The following is a 20,055-nucleotide window of genomic DNA, read 5'->3' as shown; positions in this document are numbered from 1 at the left end:
CCAATGATGGGAGAAGGCTCTGTGGCTTCGTGGTCTGATGAGGTCCAGAGGTTTCACTGCAGGAAGACTTTTGAGTGGGTGTTGAAAGACCGTTAGGAATTCTCTAGGGAAACTGTAGTGGGTTTAATGATGACCTCCAAGAAGATCTGTCTATGCGTCAAACCTTGGAACAGGTAAATATGAGCAAGACACAGAATATCAGCTTTTGGTCCTTCTATCTGCTCCTTTTCCTTACATTCTGAGCTCAGTAGCTGGCACCATCATCCAACTACTCAAGCCAGAAAACTGGAACTTAAAACTGGCATCTCCTTCTCCCTGGGCCTTACCTCCAATTAATTAGCAGGTTGAATCTATTTCTCTCAAATCACTCCACTTCTCCCATGCCACCAATTTAATCCAAGCCATCTTGTTCCTGTAACAACAGCCGCCTAACTTGACCCCCCCACAGTTTCTCTAGCCTCCCTCCAGTCTGTTCCCCTGACTAGTTACAAGGATAAAAACTTCTAAATCTGACATTTAAAAAATGTAACTTCTTCCTTAAAATACTTTCATGTCTCTTCAACACTCTTAAGAACAAAGATAAAAATTCACACAGCTTGCAACAGCCCTTCATGATCTGACATCAACCTAACTCGCCATTGTAACTGGGTACATCTCCTCCTCCATCTCAGGTTTGATCCGTGGGTCAGGAAGATCCCACTCCAGTATTCTTGCCTGGAAAATCCCATGGATGGAGGAGGCTGGTGGGCTACAGTCTGCGGGGTTGCAGAGTCAGACACAACTTTCACTATCTTTCCTCCTCCATCTCTAGACTCCAGCTATTTTAAAGCACTTTCTCAAAAATGCCACACTCCTTTCCTACTGCAGGGTGTGGCTGTGCTTCTAATAAAGTCTTCTTAACCTTCAAGTCTCCCTGGGGAGGACTCCTCTAATCCTAGTGCCTCTCACTATGCACTATCAAATAATCTCTATTACAGACATTAAGAGCACTTAATGTAATTATGTAACAACTTGTTCAGTCTTTGTGTTCTCAGCAATACTTCACAAGTGAAGAAATTTTAAAAAGAGGGAAGAAGTAAACAGAAAATGAAAAGGAGGAAGGCCTGGCTTGGGTTCTTCTGGGGCTTGAAGCCTCTCACAGATCAGGTTCCAAAGAGAGCTGAAAAAAGCAGAAGTTACGGTCATTCTGTGCGTTTATTTGAGCTATTATTGAGAGAAATAGGAGCTGCAGAGTTAAAACCAGGTCATTTGATCAATTAGGATGATCACCAAGGCCTCACAGAGAAACACCCCTGCCCCTACTGTATCTAGATTTCCCTGTGGTTAAGATGATAAAAAATCTGCCTGCAATGGAGGAAACCCAGGTTTGATCCCTGAGGAGGAAGATCCCCTGCAGAAGGGAATGGCAACCCACTCCAGTATTCTTGCCTGGAGAATTCAATGGACAAAGGAGCCACAGTCCATTGGGTTGCAAAGAGTCGGATATGACTGAGGACTAAAGTTTTCACTTTCCACTATATCCATCCCCCTTTTTGCCCCTCAGCCCTTTCACTAAGAATTTCCTGGGTGATTATTCCTGAATATGTGGTGGAAGACACCTTGAACTAAGTGTGTACACGTGGCTCTTTGTCCTATCTCTGTCACCCACTAATCATTAACTTCATTTCAATAAGCATTTATTAAAGACCCACTGTGTGTCAGGATCTCTTCTGGGGGTTAGGTTTTCAGAGTCACCGTCTCTGCTCTCAACGAGCACACCATTTGAGAAAGACAAGCAAAGAAGACACATTCGTGAGGTTCTGGTAGTCTCTCTAAGGAGGCGGTCCATCTCCTCAGGGCGCCCACCACTCCTGCACTGGTGCTCATACTATATGACCAGCAGACTGAGGAAGAAAATAGCCAGGCTTGGTTCAATGTGGGCTGGCTTGGTATGTGGTTTGAGGCTGAAAATGGGCTACTTCTAACCTGAAGACACACTGAGGGTGCCCCCTGGGAACAGTGGGGAGCTTAAGGTTCTATGTGAGCAGAGCCTTAGTACATGTACCTGACGATCCACTTTGTGTTGGAAGAGATGTGGCCCGATATAAGGAAATATATGGATACGTGGGCAGGCAGATGACATAGCTGGTTGGTCAGGGGTCTGAAGGAGAAAAGTTAAAGATCAAAGCTTGACTGGTCCAGAGAAGAGGCAGGAAAGTGAAAGTGAAAGTCGCTCAGTCGTGTCCTACTCTATGGGACTCCATGGATTATACAGTCCATGGAACTCTCCAGGCCAAAATACTGGAGGGGGTAGCCTTTCCCTTCTCCAGGGGATAAATGCAGGGATCGAATCCAGGTCTTCCGCATTGCAGGAGGATTCTTTATCAGCTGAGCCACAAGAAGGAGAAAAGTTAAAGATCAAAGCCTGACTGGTCCAGAGAAGAGGCAGGAGGATGGGGCCAATGCCAAGGACTAGGACCTGGGTCTATTTTTAATTGTGAATTAATGGCCATGGGAGCCTTCAACATGGAAGTGATGCTTAAGAGCTAGTTCACAAAGTGACCAGCTCTGTGACTGATATGAAAAGAGAAACTGCATTTAGTCTCCAGATAAGCTGTTTCTCAACTTAAGTCAACCTCTATAGTGCCTGATATCTATATTCTATTTTGCAATTTTTCAGGCCCTGCTCCCATTAATTTCTCAGCTATATTGACTATGTCAAAGCCTTTGACTGTATGGATCACAATAAAGTGTGGAAAATTCTGAAAGAGATGGGAATACCAGACCATCTGACTTGCCTCTTAAGAAACCTATATGCAGATCAGGAAGCAACAGTTCGAACTGGACATGGAACAACAGACTGGTTCCAAATAGGAAAAGGAGTACGTCAAGGCTGTATATTGTCACCCTGCTTATTTAACTTATATGCAGAGTACATCATGAGAAACACTGGGCTGGAAGAAGCACGGGCTGGAAGAAGCACAAGCTGGAATCAAGATTGCGGGAAAAATATCAATAACCTCAGATATGCAGATGACACCACCCTTATGGCAGAAAGTGAAGAGAAACTAAAAAGTCTCTTGATGAAAGTGAAAGAGGAGAGTGAAAAAGTTGGCTTAAAGCTCAACATTCAGAAAACTAAGATCATGGCATCTGGTCCCATCACTACATGGGAAATAGATGGGGAAACAGTGTCAGACTTTACTTTTTGGGCTCCAAAATCACTGCAGATGGTGATTGCAGCCATGAAATTAAAAGACGCTTACTCCTTGGAAGAAAAGTTATGACCAACCTAGATAGCATACTGGAAGCAGAGACATTACTTTGCCAACAAAGGTCCGTCTAGTCAAGGCTATGGGTTTTCCAGTGGTCATGTATAGATGTGACAGTTGGACTGTGAAGAAAGCTGAGTGCCAAAGAATTGTAGCTTTTGAACTGTGGTGTTGGAGAAGACTCTTGAGAGTCCCTTGGACTGCAAGGAGATCCAACCAGTCCATTCTGAAGGAGATCAGCCCTGGGTGTTCTTTGGAAGGAATGATGCTAAAGCTGAAACTCCAGTACTTTGGCCACCTCATGTGAAGAGTTGACTCATTGGAAAAGACTCTGATTCTAGGAGGGATTGGGGGCAGGAGGAAAAGGGGACAACAGAGGATGAGATGGCTGGATGGCATCCCTGACTCGATGGACGTGAGTCTCAGTGAACTCCGGGAGATGGTGATGGACAGGGAGTCCTGGCGTGCTGCGATTCATGGGGTCGCAGAGAGTCAGACACGACTGAGCGACTGAACTGAACTGAACAAAAAGTAGAAGCCAACAAACTCCATCTCTCATGTTTAGAACACAGTGCCTGGAAAATCCCATGGACGGAGAAGCCTGGTGGGCTGCAGTCCATGGGGTTGCTAAGAGTCGGACACGACTGAGCGACTTCACTTTCACTTTTCACTTTCATGCATTGGAGAAGGAAATGGCAACCCACTCCAGTGTTCTTACCTGGAGAATCCCAGGGACTCGGGAGCCTGGTGGGCTGCCGTCTGTGAGGTCACACAGGGTCGGACACGACTGAAGCGACTTAGCAGCAGCAGCGGTGCAATGTCTGCCACACGATTAATACTGATTAACTATAAGGGTTAGATGCTGTCCCCTATAGTCAGAACTCAGCCAGATTTCTCTGAATCCTCGTTTTCCTCCTACTCCTCTCCTTCTGACCTTTAACCAACCTCCAAGATGACTTTTGAAAATGATGTTATACCTAGGATGAGAAAGAGAATTTATCTTTTATAAATAAGATAAAGAGAATTTATAAATAAGATAAAGAGAATTTATCTTCCAATCCCCTCATAACTACTATCAGAGACCAGCTTGCATCCCACAACTTCGATTTCCTCTTCATTTTAGTCTATGACTTCCCAAAGCACCTCTAAAGTTCCCTAGAGTAATGGCAATTTGAAATCTACTGGCCTAGAGCAATTGTCCTAAGCATGTGACAAAGGGAACTTACTAAATGAAAGGTCTAAGAGATATAATCAGTTAACAAGGCAATTAAACACATTACCCAGGACTGTGCCACCTGGGTTCCTGTGGCCTACACCAGCAAAGACTAGCAACATCATTTCAATTACACACCCACAGTTAGCCCCAGATGCGGGTTAGTAAACAAATGCTAATACAAGAAAGATGATATGTACAGGAAAGAATTATAATGGCAGATTAACAAATGCAAGCTAACAAATTGTACATTCTGCAAATTAATAAAACTAACAACAGTAGCTTATTCTTAGAACTATCCTGACAGCATTGACTTATGTGAAGAATCCATAAGGTAGGGAAACAAACAAGAAAATAAAAATGGACCAAAAAACAGGGGGAGGGGTGTGAGCTGGATTCTAACTTTAACTCTGCTGCTAATAGTGAATCTAAATAAAAATATTCTCACGATAAGAAACAAAATGTAAAAATTATCTTTTCGTCAGACTAGCTCTTTCACTAGACTCTGGACAAATCAACCTCTTTTCTGAGTTTCTATCTCATTTTAAAGATTGGAAAAAGGACAAAAGAGAGAGTCTTGGGAAGTAGGAGGAGTGTTAATTTCTAAAAGCCAGTCTTAAACATCTCCGTTTATTGAAGCAAATGTAGAAACAAACATAAAATCAAAACAAAGCCAAGTGAGCAGTGGCAAGTGGACCAGGTTTCACATAAACTGTGAATCAACAAATGTGAAGAAGGATTTATTATTTGGGCCCAGAACAATACTATCTACTAAGGGGACACAAAAGAGTCCTTGCTAAATTAATTGAGCACTTATTCTCAAATAGTCCTCACAAAAGGCCTGTGAGGTGAATGCTTAGAAATGAGTGAACTTAGTTTCCAGGACACTCAACCATCCACTAAAATGCTTTGGCCACAAGTATCAGAAACCCCCGATCAACAAGGAAACGCATCGCTGCTACAACTGAGAGTACAGTGGCCGGAAGTCCTCCGGGTGTCATACAAGGACCTGTTTTCTCTGTCCTCAGTGGCAGCTCCGTCCTGTACCTGTACCACCTGATGTCCACCTCATGCGTCAGTGACAATTGGAGCAACATGTTTCCTTGTTTCTCAACATGAGTGACAACCCTTCTCTTTTCTGTTTTTCCCCTCAAGCCGACGGGGACAACTTAGGTCATATAACTCCTGAGTCAATAACTGTTCCTAAGGAATGTCATGTGCTAGAATGCTAAAAGTAATAAGGACCATTCCTAGAGCTGGGGATGGCTCCAGTTTCTTCTGAATGTGATTACGAGAGGTGTATATGTGAACAAAAGTTAGGTGCTTATAAGAGGGAAGAAGAGAGAAGGGATGAAATAGACAGACAGCCAGTGGGTCCACTCCATTAGCTCTAAGTTCAATGCTTGGCAAGTGGCGAAGCCAGCACCGAACTAGTTAAAACATTTGGAGAACCTCGGACCCATTTCTGCAACTTAGAAAACCACGTTACCAGGCAATTCTTCATATTACAACCCAACAAATCAGTTTTGACAACTATACCCCAGAGATGCACGATAACTATCTACCCGACAAAAAGGTCAGGTCACTTTACCGAAAGAACTTGTCAAGACAACTGAAAACAGCATTTGAAATCCAGAAATTCATGGAATAGCCAAGCATATGAATTCCATGCCAATAGAAGCCATTGCTTTGAATGAGAATCAACTGTGTTATAAATAATAATAACAGTATCTGCACATAATAAATATCCACGTGCCATTTAACCCATCTTAGTACTATTAATATTTGTTTATGGCAAAGCAGCACTGGTGTATCTAAAAACTGCAAAAGGCATAGAAAGTTTTTAAGCAATTATAATTTGTTTAATGACTAGTCATAAACAAAACACCTCAGCCTGATAAGCCTCCTCTAATTTCTTCTGGCTGCTACTGATAATGGTCTGTAAATAATGCTGCCCAGTGTCTGGTGTCTCTGAAATATTTAACACTGAGACAGAGATGAGCTGGCAAGGTGCTGGCCTCTTTTTAGCTGAGACCTAGATCCCAAAATATTCCCTCTTCATCCAGGGTTCCATCGAAATAAATATTTGCTTTTCACAAAGGATTTTTGTCCTAGGAGGAAGAAAGACAGATAGTGGCAGCCCAGGACAGCAAATCTGCTTAGAGAACTAGCTCCAGGTTGCTATGCAGAGGGAAATAAGCCGGGTAATCCAACTTTTGGACCATTTCCCAATCTTTCCCCTTGCTTAGGGTCATTACTATATACCTGTACTCCAAGCTGGACCAACAAACCCATTCAGATCCTCTCCACTGCTGGGTAAACAGAATTCCTTGCCACCAAGGTACTCCTGAAAAACTGAGCAACATTTTGTTCCCTGAATGGGCCAAGTGTCCTTCCACCCCAGCTTTTTTGATGATGTAATTCTTTCTATCCAGCTTCTAAGACTCAGATAAAATGTTTCCTAATGGTCTCAGCATGAAATAACCTCTTTATCTTTTATAATACCAATCTCTGCCTAGTTCTGTGTAAGCAATTTACATACATTATGCACTTGAACCCTGAGTTAAACCTCAACTCATTGTTGAGGCAAGTGTTGCTAGACCATTTTATTAAATACAAATAGGGGATTCAGGTGCAGCATGATTACAATGAAGGAGATCAAACCTGTCAATCCTAAAGGAAATCAACCCTGAATATTCACTGGAAGGACTGAAGCTGAAGCTGAAGCTCCAGTACTTTGGCCACCTGATGGGAAGAGATGACTCATTGGAAAAAGACTCTGATGCTGGGAAAGATTGAGGGCAGGAGGAGAAGGGGGCATCAGAGGATGAGATGGTTGGATAGCATCACTGACTCAATGGACATGAGTTTTAGCAAACTCCAGGAGATGGTGAAGGACAGGGAAGCCTGGCATGCTGCAGTCCACAGGGTCGCAAAGAGTCAGACAGGACTTAACAACTGAACAACAATATACCCAATGTCACAATAAATGACCAAGGCAAGAGACTAACACAGGTGTTTTAGATCCCAAAGCCCACACACTGCTTTTTAAATTCCAAGTACACCGCAAACACTAGCATTTTATTTGTGCTTCCTTTATAATGCAGATATCATTTCTACCCACTGTTAGAGCTATTGATGTGAATTTCTTTATCTTCTTTTCTAAAGTCTGGAATTCTTGAAAGCACACTCTATGTCTTATTCATATTTGTATCCTCTGAGGGATTTGCATAAAATAGATGCTTAAGACATCTTTGTTGAAAGAATGGACACCATTCAATACATACTTATAGCAATGAATTGCTATTATTAACTTTCAGATTTGATTTCCTATAATCACTACCCTTGATGACAGAGAATGAACCTTTTTTTTTTTCTTTTCTAGGAAGCAAACCCAGAGACAAACAGAAAATCAAAACTGGTTTCCATTAGCATATGTGGAAAGATTTCGTTTATGCTCAAGTAAAAACTAGACTGATATAAATACAAAATGCACTTGGCCATTTGTTTTGAATTTTAGCACTTTCTTTCATGAAAAAAAAAAGCCCAGAACCATTGGTGCGTTAATGAGTTCCCCATGTGAGCACCAGGGTTGGCATGACATCCCCTGGTTTCATAGAGCTTTTGACATCAACCATGACTGGAACTATCCGTTGCTCATTCGGCAGGCACAGAACTTCCTCCCAGCCTTGCCTATAACAAGGTCATCCTCTGTTTCAATTGGACTCGTGGGTCCTTTAGAATGGAGCTTCAGTCTGTCCGTGGGATTTGGCAACAATGACAAAGACAGCAATCAACAACTGCCACCCCACTCACTGTTCACTTGCCAAAGCTAAAAAGTGACTGATTTTCGGGCCTTCTGAGGTTAAGTGTGATAGACCCTTTCTTCCTTTGGATGTAATGCCTGTCTGGTGATGAAGTTAAGAACTTAATGCAGTGAAGAACAGCATGTCTTCATGGCACAGACTCTGGGTGCTAGATTCAAGAACTTCCATTCACCCGTATGTGTTGCTTTCTACGTTCCATATCTGATTTTTGTTTTTATATTGGAGAAAAAAATAATATCCTCATTGCTGTTGTTGTTCAGTCATCCAGTCATGTCCGACTCTTTGCGACCCCATGGACTGCAGCATGCCAGGCCTCTCTGTCCCTCATCATCTCCTGGAGTTTGCCCAAGTTCATATTCATTGCATCAGTGATGCTGTCCAGCCATCTCAACCTCTGACACCCTCCTTTCCTTGTTAGAGAATTTAAAATGAAGGAATCGGCATTTACATCATCCCTTGGACTGCATCTGTTACAGTACTTAATTGTACCTAATTGCTCTAAATGCTGTCAGTTCCTTATTTCTGTCTTCAGATATTATTTTTGGAAACAAGGACTAACATCAGTTTATAAATTAGCTGTACGTCAATAGTTTTGTTGTTTTTGTTTTGCTTTGCATTGCTTAGTGGCTGTCTCAGAAATATTACTGAAATTTGACTGTATTTAATTGCAAATTAGGTCACAAGTAGAACCTATTTTAAATGAGTATTAAGCCTAAAAGTTAGGACCCCCAGGTTTAAACTTGATGTTTTGAAAGCAGAGAATAAGTTTTGCTCTAGGAATACTAAAAGTCTCTGACTTACAAACCCAAGCAACGGAAAGGAGATAGGACCACTGCACGCACTGCCATGCCACAGCTCAACGACTCAGTCGTCACTGCTATAAAGTGAACATTTGCTTCCAGCTAACCGTGCCCCGGTGATGAGTGTGGAAACCTATTCCCTAGAAAGATTTTCTTCTGCCACAACCTCCCCTCTTCTTTCCCCATCAGATAAATCACCCAGGTCATACTACTCCCTTGCTCCTCTCCACTGTTCACCTCTGGTCATCACTAAGTTAACACCACCCTAGGTCATTGTTTAAAATGTCCAAACTATATACATTCCCCTTAGCTAATTTTATTTTCTCCTCTCTCCATAATGTATTCAGTTATTTAAAGAACCTCTATCTCCTTCCTCACCTTGCAACTTTTCTGAACATCCACACGATCCTAATTTCTTGGGCTTTCTGCAAGAGTAGGTCTATTAACAGAGAGAAAAAAATCTCTCTCCCATTTTAAAGGACATAATTCGTTTGTAGGATCATTTCTACTTGGATACAAGCTATTAGTGTAGCAGATTTAGAAAATTCTTAGTTCACTTGATATAGTATAAATCATATGATTTGTTGTTTTACTTATTTCTTGGGAAATATTTGTAAATTTATCATATACTTACTTTTATGGGACTTTTAACATCTTGAAATTCTCAATAACCATGAAGGGCATACCTTCATTGGCATTAGCCAATGTGGTTGTTGACAATTAACAATTAGACATGAGTGACTTCCCTGGTTGGAGTCTGCAGTGAGGGGTATACTCCTTGACAGTTTTTCTACCAACTGGCATATTCACACAAAAGCTAGTCTCTGAGCAGATTCGATTGGGTATTTAAATGTTTACTAATTTAGCAGTAACCAGAGTTGGAAAAGACTTTTGAGAATCTGTTGAACAGCAAGGAGATCAAACCAGCCAACTAAAAAGGAAATCAACCCTGAATATTCATTGAAAGGACTGATGCTGAAACTGAAGCTCCAACACTTTGGCCACCTCATGCGAAGAGCTGACTCATTGGAAAAGACCCTGATGCTGGGAAAGATTGAGGGCAGGAGGAGAAGGGGGTGACAGAGCATGAGATGTTTGGATGGCATCACTGACTCAATGAACGTGAGTTTGAGCAAACTCTGGGAGACAGTGAAGGACAGGCAAGCGTGGTATGCTGCAGTCCATGGGACTGCAAAAAGCTGGGCGTGACTTAGAGACTAAACAACAACAAGCCAGACTCATATAACAAATTGGGCAAGCTTGACAAAATCTCAGCTCTCTTATCTTTCCTATACTCCGGCTCATGCATTTGATGAAAGGCTGTCTTGAGACACCTGCACAGTACTCTAGTGGCAGGATTCAGCTGTCCCTCCAGTAGAGAGGAGGTGATGGAATCCCACACTGGAAGCTACACGCAGACCTGGATGGAATCCCGAGGACAGGGCTTTATCTCAAAGTGAAGCAATTGTATCAGTAGATTAGAAGGCCTTGTAAGCCATCTGGACTATGTATCTTGGACCCGGTCATTTCACCAATTTAAAAATCACGCCTAACATCAATTGTACTAATTAACAGACTCTCTGGTGTTGATCAAAGAAAATTGAATCCTTCCAACAGAACTACTAATCTGTGAGCTTCTGATTAGTGTTTCAAAGGCTAACTAATTTAGAGCTTATATTGACAATTACGATGCTTCAAACATTCAACTAATTAGAATGGGATTAAAACACTTGCACGTGCACATACACACACCACCAACAACAATAAGTTACACATAGTGTAAAACTCTTGAAAATTCCAAAATTCTATACTTCTTGTCTTTGCACACAAGAGGTCTCATACAGGTTTACAGGTGAGATATGGGGGTAAGGTGCCTATTGTAAATACAGTATATGAGCCACGCCCTAGGAAACCAACTACAGACTTTATTGTCATTTGGTGTAGGAAAATGCTCAAGCTTTTCAATTGGGAGGAACTCAAAATGCTTAAGACTTGGTATCTCTATAAGTGTATAAGATAAGGGGCCAGAGATTTAGGACCGTTGCAAGTATAGGAAAAGAAGAAAATTTAAGTAATTTGAAACTAAGAAAAAAATTTGAGTAAATGACCTATCTTCCTAACAATGTAATATGCTTTTAAAATTGAGTGTTGCCTGTCCATTAAGAAAATCAAATATGTAAAAGAATGGCTATTCAGAATACACAACACAGATTGATATATTTGTAATTATTTTGCCAGTGTAATTTATATCTCTGGATTTCAAGATGCCTATTTAAGACTGGGTCATGCACTTAAGGTAAAATACCACTGGGGGTAAGTAATGCCTGTGTTAGGATCATGTGGCCCAAAAGATTGGGTTTAAGATGGTATGAGCTACCTGAAATAAGCCAGCACAACTTAATTTTTTAATTATTAAAAAAATTTATTAGTGAAATTATTTAATTATTAAACATAATTTAATAATTGACATGTATTAAAATAAATTATAAATATGTAATCACTGCTAACTATTTTTAAATCCAACCGAAAAAGCAGTTAGGTATCTTTCTGTTAGCAGCACAATCTTAGATCTGGACAGGAAGAGCATTGCTCTTTTATTAATAAAATATGTTACTAGTTATCCTTCATCTAATTAGAAACTAGACACAGTGAGTGCTTCAAAAGAACAAAATACTTAATTACCACTTAATTCTCAATACTTCTACAAGGTCACTGCCAAGGTTTGTCCAGCCTAAGTCTGAAGTCTTCCAATGATAGTGTTCTCGCTTTATCCCAAAGCTCTCAGTTAGCCTTTCAAAAGCTCTGTCAGAGCATCCATTCTCATGTGTTTTCATCTAACAAATGTGACGTGAGCATCTCCCACCAACAGGTACTGCCATTGGCTCTGGGACCCAGCATTAAATAAATTACACATATCTTTGCCCTCATGGAACTACATTCCAGTTGGGAAAGACAGACAATAAAGAGAGTTATGGGAAATATCTGGTCTGGGTTGGAAGAGACGCGCTTTACAGAGGAAAAACCAGATGAGGGCAACAAGGAGACCTGCAGGGTTGAGTAAGTTCCAAAAGAGGTAAGTGTGTCGGCAGGTAGCTGGGGAGAGGGCGGTTCCTGCAAACACCGAGATCCGAAGGAGGAAACGCTCCTGGAGTGCGTAAGGAGCAACAGGTGCCTGTGTGGCCAGGGCAGGGTGAGTGAGGAGCCAGAAAGGCCGAGAGGCAACAGTGTGGGATGGGCACACAGAACGGAGGGAGGGCTGTGGTGAGATCAGTGTCCCAGGAACCGCCATATGTGAGCATGGGGAATAGGGCCCAAACCAGGAAACTTTCAGATGAAGGCCCTTTGGATAATGAAAATCTGCCCTTATGTGTCCAGAATCTTATCTTTCTCAGGTTCAACAAGTTTCCTTCATTCATGTCCTTGCTGTTCATGTCATCCAGTTCGGCAACCCTTCACCATCCTGCCGATTCTCCTTTGAATATAACTGAGGGTGCCCGGTCTCTCTCTCTGCCTATAACTTGACAGAACTCTTCGTGAACAAAGATCAGCCTTTACAACTGAATAGGGATATGCTTCCACACCGCTCTGAATTTCCCCCATGGGAGTCTTATTATTGACTATAATGGCTACCTATTTGCTTGTGCATCTCACCAACAGAAGGGGAACTTCCCAAAAGCAAAGACTTGATCCCATCACAATTATAACCCAGAGTCTCACATATCACTGGTTCACATACAGTTGAACAGTCTCAGAGTCAGTGTTGGTTGAATATTTATAGATGATAAACCTGAGGTATAAAAAGGTTAAGCAATTTGCCCAAGTTGACAAAGCTAGAAAATAGAGACAGGATATGTCCCAAAGCAAGCAGTCTATCAAAAATGAAAAGACTACCCACAGAATGGGAGAAAACATTTGCAAACAAAGCACTCAACAAAAGATTAATCTTTAAAATTTACAAACTGCTCATGTAGCTCAATATCAAAAAACCAACAACGCAATCAAAAAAATAAGTGGAAGATTTAAATAGACATTTCTCCAAAGAAGTCATATAGATGGACAAAAAGCACATGAAAAGATGCTCAGCATCACTAATTATTAGAGAAATGCAAATCAAAACAACAATGAGATATCACCTCACACCGGTCAGAACGGCCATCATCAAAGAGTCTACAAATGGTAAATGCTGGAGAGGCAATGTGGAGAAAAGGGAACCTCTTACACTGTTGCTGAGAATGTAAATCGGTACAACCATTATGGAGAACAGGATGGAGGTTCCTTAAACTAAAAATAGACATACCATATGATCCTGCAATTCCACTACTGGGCATATACCTGGGGAAAACCATAACTTGAAAAGATACATGAACCTTAGTGTTCATTGCAACACTATTTACAATAGCCGGGACATGGAAGCAGCCTAAATGTCTATTGAGAGAGAAAAGGATAAAGATGATGTGGTACATGTATACAATGGAGTATGACTCAGCCATAAAAAGAACAAAATAATGGTATTTGCAACAACATGGATGGACCTAGGGATCATCATACTGAATGAAGTAAGTCAGACAGAGAAAAACAATAGTACATGATAGTGCTTATATATGGAATCTAAAAAAAATGTACAGTTCTGTTCAGTAGCTCAGTTGTGTCCGACTCTTTGCGATCCCGTGAAATGCAGCACAGCAGGCTCCCTGTCCATCACCAACTCCCGGAGTCCACCCAAGCCTATGTCCACTGAATCGGTGATGCCATCCAACCATCTCATCCTCTGTCATCCCCTTCTCCTCCTGCCCTCAATCTTTACCAGCATCAGGGTCTTTTCCAATGAGTCAGCTCTTCGCATCAGGTGTCCAAAGTATTGGAGTTGCAGCTTCAAAATCAGTCCTAACAATGAACACCCAGGACTGATCTCCATTAGGATGGACTGGTTGGATCTCCTTGCAGTCCAAGGGACTCTCAAGAGTCCCCTCCAACACCTCAGTTCAAAAGCATCAATTCTTCGGCCCTCAGCTTTCTTTATAGTCCAACTCTCACATCCATACATGACTACTGGAAAAACCATAGCCTTAACTAGACGGACCTTTGTGGATTAAGTAATGTCTCTGCTTTTCAATATGCTGTCTAGGTTGGTCATAACTTTCTTTCCAGGGAGTAAGCATCTTTTAATTTCATGGCTGCAATCACCATCTACAGTGATTTTGGAGACCATAAAAATAAAGTCAGCCACTGTTTCCACTGTTTCCCCCCAAAAATGTACAAATGACCTTATTTATAAAACAGAAATAGAGTCACAGATGTAGAAAACAAGTTTATGGTTACCAGTAAGGAAAAAGGGAGATTGGGATTGACACATACTACTATCTATAAAATAGATAACTAATGAGGACCTACTGTATAGCACAAGGAACCCTATTCAATACTCTGCAATGGTCTATATGGGAAAAAACTTTTAAAAAAGTGTATGTATATGCATACATACTTTGGCCACCTGATGCGAAGAGACAACTCATTGGAAAAGACCCTAATGCTGGGAAAGATTGAGGGCAAGAGGCGAAGGAAACAACAGAGAATGAGGCAGCTGGATGGTATCACCGGCTCGATAGACATGAGTTTGGGTAAACTCTGGGAAACAGCTAAGGACAGGGAAGCCTGGCAAGCTGCTTGGGGGTCTCAAAGAGTTGGACATGACTGAGTGACTGGACAACATATGAGTGTATGTATATACATATGTGAGGAGGGCATGGCTACCCACTCCAGTATTCTTGGCTGGAGAATCCCCATGAACAGAGGAGGTTGACGGGCTACTGTCCATGGGCTCGCAAAGAGTTGGACACAACTGAGAGACTAAGCACGTATACACATGTATATGTATACCCGATTCACTTTGCTGTAGAGCAGAAACTAATACATTGTAAATCAACTGTACTCCAATAAACATTTAAGACTAAACAAATAAATGACCCATCTGTCCACCTGACTCTGCTACAGTATATCCCACTGAAATTTTATTTGATTCTCTTGCCTGTCTTCCCCACTAGAGCCTGAACTTCCTTGGGCCAGCAGCTCTGTTGTGTTCATTACTGCATCTCACATATCTAGCGTAATATCTCGTAAAATGGTTGGTCAGTTGTTGGACAGGTTAAAGTTTGAGAAAGTTGGTTTGGACTTTGCTCTTATTGAAGTCATCAAGCTGAGGCCCTAACTGATCGCATTAAAGGAAAGACTAGATTTTTTGTCTATTGATGACTATTACAGCAGACATGACATATTCAGTATATCATTCAGGTGGGACAGAATTACACCCCACTCTGTAGGCATGTAAACACAAACACACACAGGCTACTACCGGGATCTACCAGTCTACAAGATCAAAGGCGCAGGCCGTATTCTCTTAGGAGCTGGTTTGCTCCAAGGTTATCAGTTCAAACAGGACAGATGAGCCTGTTCAAACTAAGCTCCCAGACAGGATATAAATATATGTCAAAGGACACATGTTTAATGGATGTGAACAGACAGCGTCCACAGAGCAGTAATGTCAGTTTTATTTTTAGAGGAGAGAACTATAGATTTTTGGTTGATCCCATCACTCTATATTAAACAGCAAAGTCAATGTGGCCAAGTGGGGAAAAAACCAAATCTTAGAGGCAGAGGGCCAAACTGCAATATCTGGGTCATACTTCCACTGCCACGCGAGCTTATGAATGTCTTTTCAACCCTTAGCTATACTGGTTTCCTTGTTTGTAAAGTCCTTCCTGTCTCCATTGGTTACTAGGAGAGTTCAGTGGGGTAATAGGCACAGCATTGACATATGGAACAAACCTACCTTACAGGATGCAAGCAGAATGTAATTTTATTCTTGTTTTCTACCACTTTGTTAGCTTATAGGGCTGGTTGTTCTATCTCTGCATGAAAACTTGATTGATCTCATGACACTCCTGTTTACTTCAAGCCAAAAATACAGTGTCAGTTCAGTCACTCAGCTTCTAGTTTGTCTAATAAGCGGAGCTTTGAGTTTCATTCACAAGCAAAACTCCCCTCTATTTCCATACCCAGGACCTGGTATTGGGAGGTCCCCAAGACCCTCTCTGGTTCAATGATTTCCTAGAATCTGTCACAGGATTTGCATATAGTTGTGCTGTACCCAAAAGGATACAAAGCAAAATCAGCAAAGGGAAAGGCACACAGAGCAAAAATCTGGGGTAAATTAGACACAAGCTTCCACAGTCCTCTCCTGGTGGAGGCACACAGCATGAAATTAATCCTCCCAACAATGAGCTATGATGACATATGTGAAAGGTTGCCAACTGAGGAAGTTCATTAGAGACACACTATTCAGGATTTTGCCTCATGGGTACCCTTGCCTAACATGTAGCAAAATTCAGGGGTCCCAGGAGGAAAGCAGGAGTTCAGCATAAAGTGTACTGTTTGCACAAACAGACTAGGCCCAGCGAGCTACTCCAAGGAGATGGAGGCACAGGAACCCTCCTGAAATCCAAGTTCCCAGACAGCAGCCAAAGACCAGCCTTATAAGCAGCTTCTATGGTCACTCTAAATGCTAGCTGCCCTGAGAAATGTGTCCCCCTCTTTCTTTCTTCTTAACTCCTTCCCAACTATTAGCTGACCTTGAGTACAGAGCAACTGGGGAGAGGGAGGGGAGGGAGGGGAACAGGACAATTTTTACTTAACTGGCTCCATTTTACCCTTGCCTCACACATCTGGGACTGGCTGGTGTTCAATGGTTGTCACTGCGTCTTTATTGGTATTCCTTTGGGGGAGTCTCTCCTCTTTAGAGGGCTTCCCAGGTGGCGCTAGGGGTAATGAATCCATCTGTCAATGCAGGAGACACAGGTTCAATCCCTGGGTCGGGAAGATTTCCTGGACAGAAAATGGCAACCCACTCCAGCATTCTTGCCAGGAGAATTCCATGGACAGAAGAGCCTGGTGGGCTACAGTACATGGGGTCGAAATGAGTTGGCCATGACTGACTGAGCACCCTTAGGGATCTTCCGATTTCTCCCCTGGGAATACTTAGGTGGACTTCCTGTGATGCACTGCCACATTTTCCTTGGCCAGAAGTGGCCCCGCAGCCCCTGATTCTTCCATAGATCACACCACATGGACTCTGTCACCACATGGACCTCCATCGTTCTCTACAGTGACCTCCTGGGCAGGATTTGAGAGAGCTGCACTTGGTCTCTCTCTGGCCCATGGAAAATTTTTACCCCTAATAAACTCTGTGGGTGTAAATGGATCAATGCAGTCACCCCTCCTTGGCTTCAGTTTCCTGAACAGCTAGCTACCTGACTCTCCCTTTTAGGTTCCAGCCTAGAGTCAAGTGGGCTTCCCTGGTAGCTTAGGAGTAAAGAATCTGCCTGTCAGTGCAGGAGGCTCAAGAGACACAGGTTCAGTCCCTTGGTCAGGAAGATCCCCTGGAGAAGGGCATGGAAACCCACTCCAGTATTCTTGCCTGGAGAATTCCACGGACAGAGGAGTCTGACAGGCTACAGTCCATGCAGTCGCTAAGAGAGTCAGACATGACTGAGTGACTAACACACACACGCAAAACAAACAGAGTCAGGTCCTGTTGTCACACACACTGGTCCTGTTGTTACATCAGCTGCAGGAGCTAAACATCAAGCTCTCTGAGTCATCCTCTTTTCGTTTGTCACAAAAAGCAAAACACCCTTTTCCCTCACCTTGGTGACTGGGGAGAGTGGGGCTGGCAGGGGATAGGAGGGGTGATCCATGGCACACCAACAACTCTCTCAGAAAATTACTTCCATATACACTCCAGAGATTCCTCTCCACTCACGTTGATATCCAATATCCAGACACTAACCCAGGTTTTAAGGGGTCTGAAGTATATGTAATTCAAGTGGAGATGCCTTTACCAAAAACTATATATATATATATATATATATATATACACACACACACCCACACACACACATACAACTATGAATACAAAACTAAGTAGAAGAACTGTACAAAGAAGATCTTCATGACCCAGATAATCACGATGGTGTGATCACTGACCTAGAGCCAGACATCCTGGAATGTGAAGTCAAGTGGGCCTTAGAAAGCATCACTACGAACAAAGCTAGTGGAGGTGATGGAATTCTAGTTGAGCTATTTCAAATCCTGAAAGATGATGCTATTAAAGTGCTGCACTCAATATGCCAGCAAATGTGGAAAACTCAGCAGTGGCCACAGGACTGGAAAAGGTCAGTTTTCATTCCAATCCCAAAGAAAGACAGTGCCAAAGAATGCTCAAACTACCGCACAATTGCACTCATCTCACATGCTAGTAAAGTAATGCTCAAAATTCTCCTGCCAGGCTTCAGCAATACGTGAACCGTGAACTTCCTGATGTTCAAGCTGGTTTTGGAAAAGGCAGAGGAACCAGAGATCAAATTGCCAACATCCGCTGGATCATCGAAAAAGCAAGAGAGTTCCAGAAAAACATCTATTTCTGCTTTATTGACTATGCCAAAGCCTTTGACTGTGTGGATCACAATAAACTGTGGAAAATTCTTCAACAGATGGGAATACAAGACCACCTGATCTGCCCCTTGAGAAATTTGTATGCAGGTCAGGAAGCAACAGTTAGAACTGGACATGGAACAACAGACTGGTTCCAAATAGGAAAAGGAGTACGTCAAAGCTGTCTAATGTCACCCTACGTATTTAACTTATCTGCAGAGTACATCATGAGAAACACTGGACTGGAAGAAACACAAGCTGGAATCAAGATTGCTGGGAGAAATATCAATAACCTCAGATATGCAGATAACACCACCCTTATGGCAGAAAGTGAAGAGGAACTCAAAAGCCTCTTGATGAAAGTGAAAGAGGAGAGTGAAAAAGTTGGCTTAAAGCTCAACATTCAGAAAACAAAGATCATGGCATCTGGTCCCATCACTTCATGGGAAATAGATGGGGAAACAGTGGAAACAGTGTCAGACTTTATTTTGGGGGGCCCCAAAATCACTGCAGATGGTGACTGCAGCCGTGAAATTAAAAGACGCTTACTCCTTGGAAGGAAAGTTATGACCAACCTAGATAGCATATTCAGAAGCAGAGACATTACTTTGCCAACAAAGGTTCATCTAATCAAGGCTATGGTTTTTCTTGTGGTCATGTATGGATGTGAGAGTTGGACTGTGAAGAAGGCTGAGCATCGAAGAATTGATGCTTTTGAACTGTGGTGTTGGAGAAGACTCTTGAGCGTCCCTTGGACTGCAAGGAGATCCAACCAGTCCATTCTGAAGGAGATCAGCCCTGGGATTTCTTTGGAAGGAATGATGCTAAAGCTGAAACTCCAGTACTTTGGACACCTCATGCGAAGAGTTGACTCATTGGAAAAGACTCTGATGCTGGGAGGGATTGGGGGCAGGAGGAGAAGGGGATGACAGAGAATGAGATGGCTGGATGGCATCACTGACTTGATGGACATGAGTCTGAGTGAACTCCGGGAGTTGGTGATGGACAGGGAGGCCTGGCATGCTGCGATTCATGGGGTCACAAAGAGTTGGACACGACTGAGCGACTGAACTGAAACTGAACTGAACCGAGACAATAAATCACAACAAAATATTTAAAAAGCTGACAAATACTACAAACATAAAACTCAGAAAATAATATTGTTTTTAACTACTTGATCCTTCTGTGTAAGACTTTTTTCTGTTTTTAGCCATAGACTCTTTTATCTCCTCTACATAAGACAACTTTATACTATTTTCAACAGTGTGAAAAAGAAATATAATTCAGTCTCACCTCTGGAATTTATTTTTATTATTTATAGGTTAGATCATTTTCCTTCAAATTCATAATAAACCACATATATTTTTAGGGACTTGCTGTCATCATTGGAAAATCTCCATCAAGTTGTTTGCATACATGATTTGTAAGACTTGGAAGAAATTTCTAAACGGCCTCGAACGCCATCATTTCCAACCTCTCTT

General features: G+C 42.1%; 2 protein-coding genes across 52 annotated transcripts in view; one reads left to right on the top strand and one right to left on the bottom strand.

Annotated features, from left to right (window-relative positions):
* Positions 1-20,055, top strand: part of LOC147359629 (uncharacterized) — a 675,420-nt gene that overhangs the window by 410,127 nt on the left and 245,238 nt on the right. The gene's annotated exons all lie outside the window — the stretch shown is intronic.
* Positions 1-20,055, bottom strand: part of LOC147359632 (uncharacterized) — a 102,859-nt gene that overhangs the window by 49,290 nt on the left and 33,514 nt on the right. For 45 of the 50 annotated variants that reach the window (XR_015140989.1, XR_015140987.1, XR_015140986.1 and 42 more), the window contains one exon: positions 3,970-4,228. The exons of the other annotated variants lie outside the window; for them this stretch is intronic. Coding sequence is in view for 34 of the 45 variants with exons in the window: in XM_086337268.1 (XP_086193394.1) it covers positions 4,188-4,228 (41 nt within the window). In the remaining 11 variants the exon portion in view is untranslated. The remainder of the gene's footprint in view (positions 1-3,969; positions 4,229-20,055) is intronic. 50 annotated transcript variants of the gene reach the window in all.

This window comes from Bos grunniens, chromosome 14 (assembly GCF_055505025.1).
Source record: "Bos grunniens cultivar Pamir isolate PY7600 chromosome 14, Bosgru_T2T1.0, whole genome shotgun sequence".
In the NCBI taxonomy this organism is placed as follows: Eukaryota; Metazoa; Chordata; class Mammalia; order Artiodactyla; family Bovidae; genus Bos; species Bos grunniens.
The sequence above is the reverse complement of the archived record's forward strand: the minus strand, read 5'-3'. Positions and strand labels throughout refer to the sequence as shown.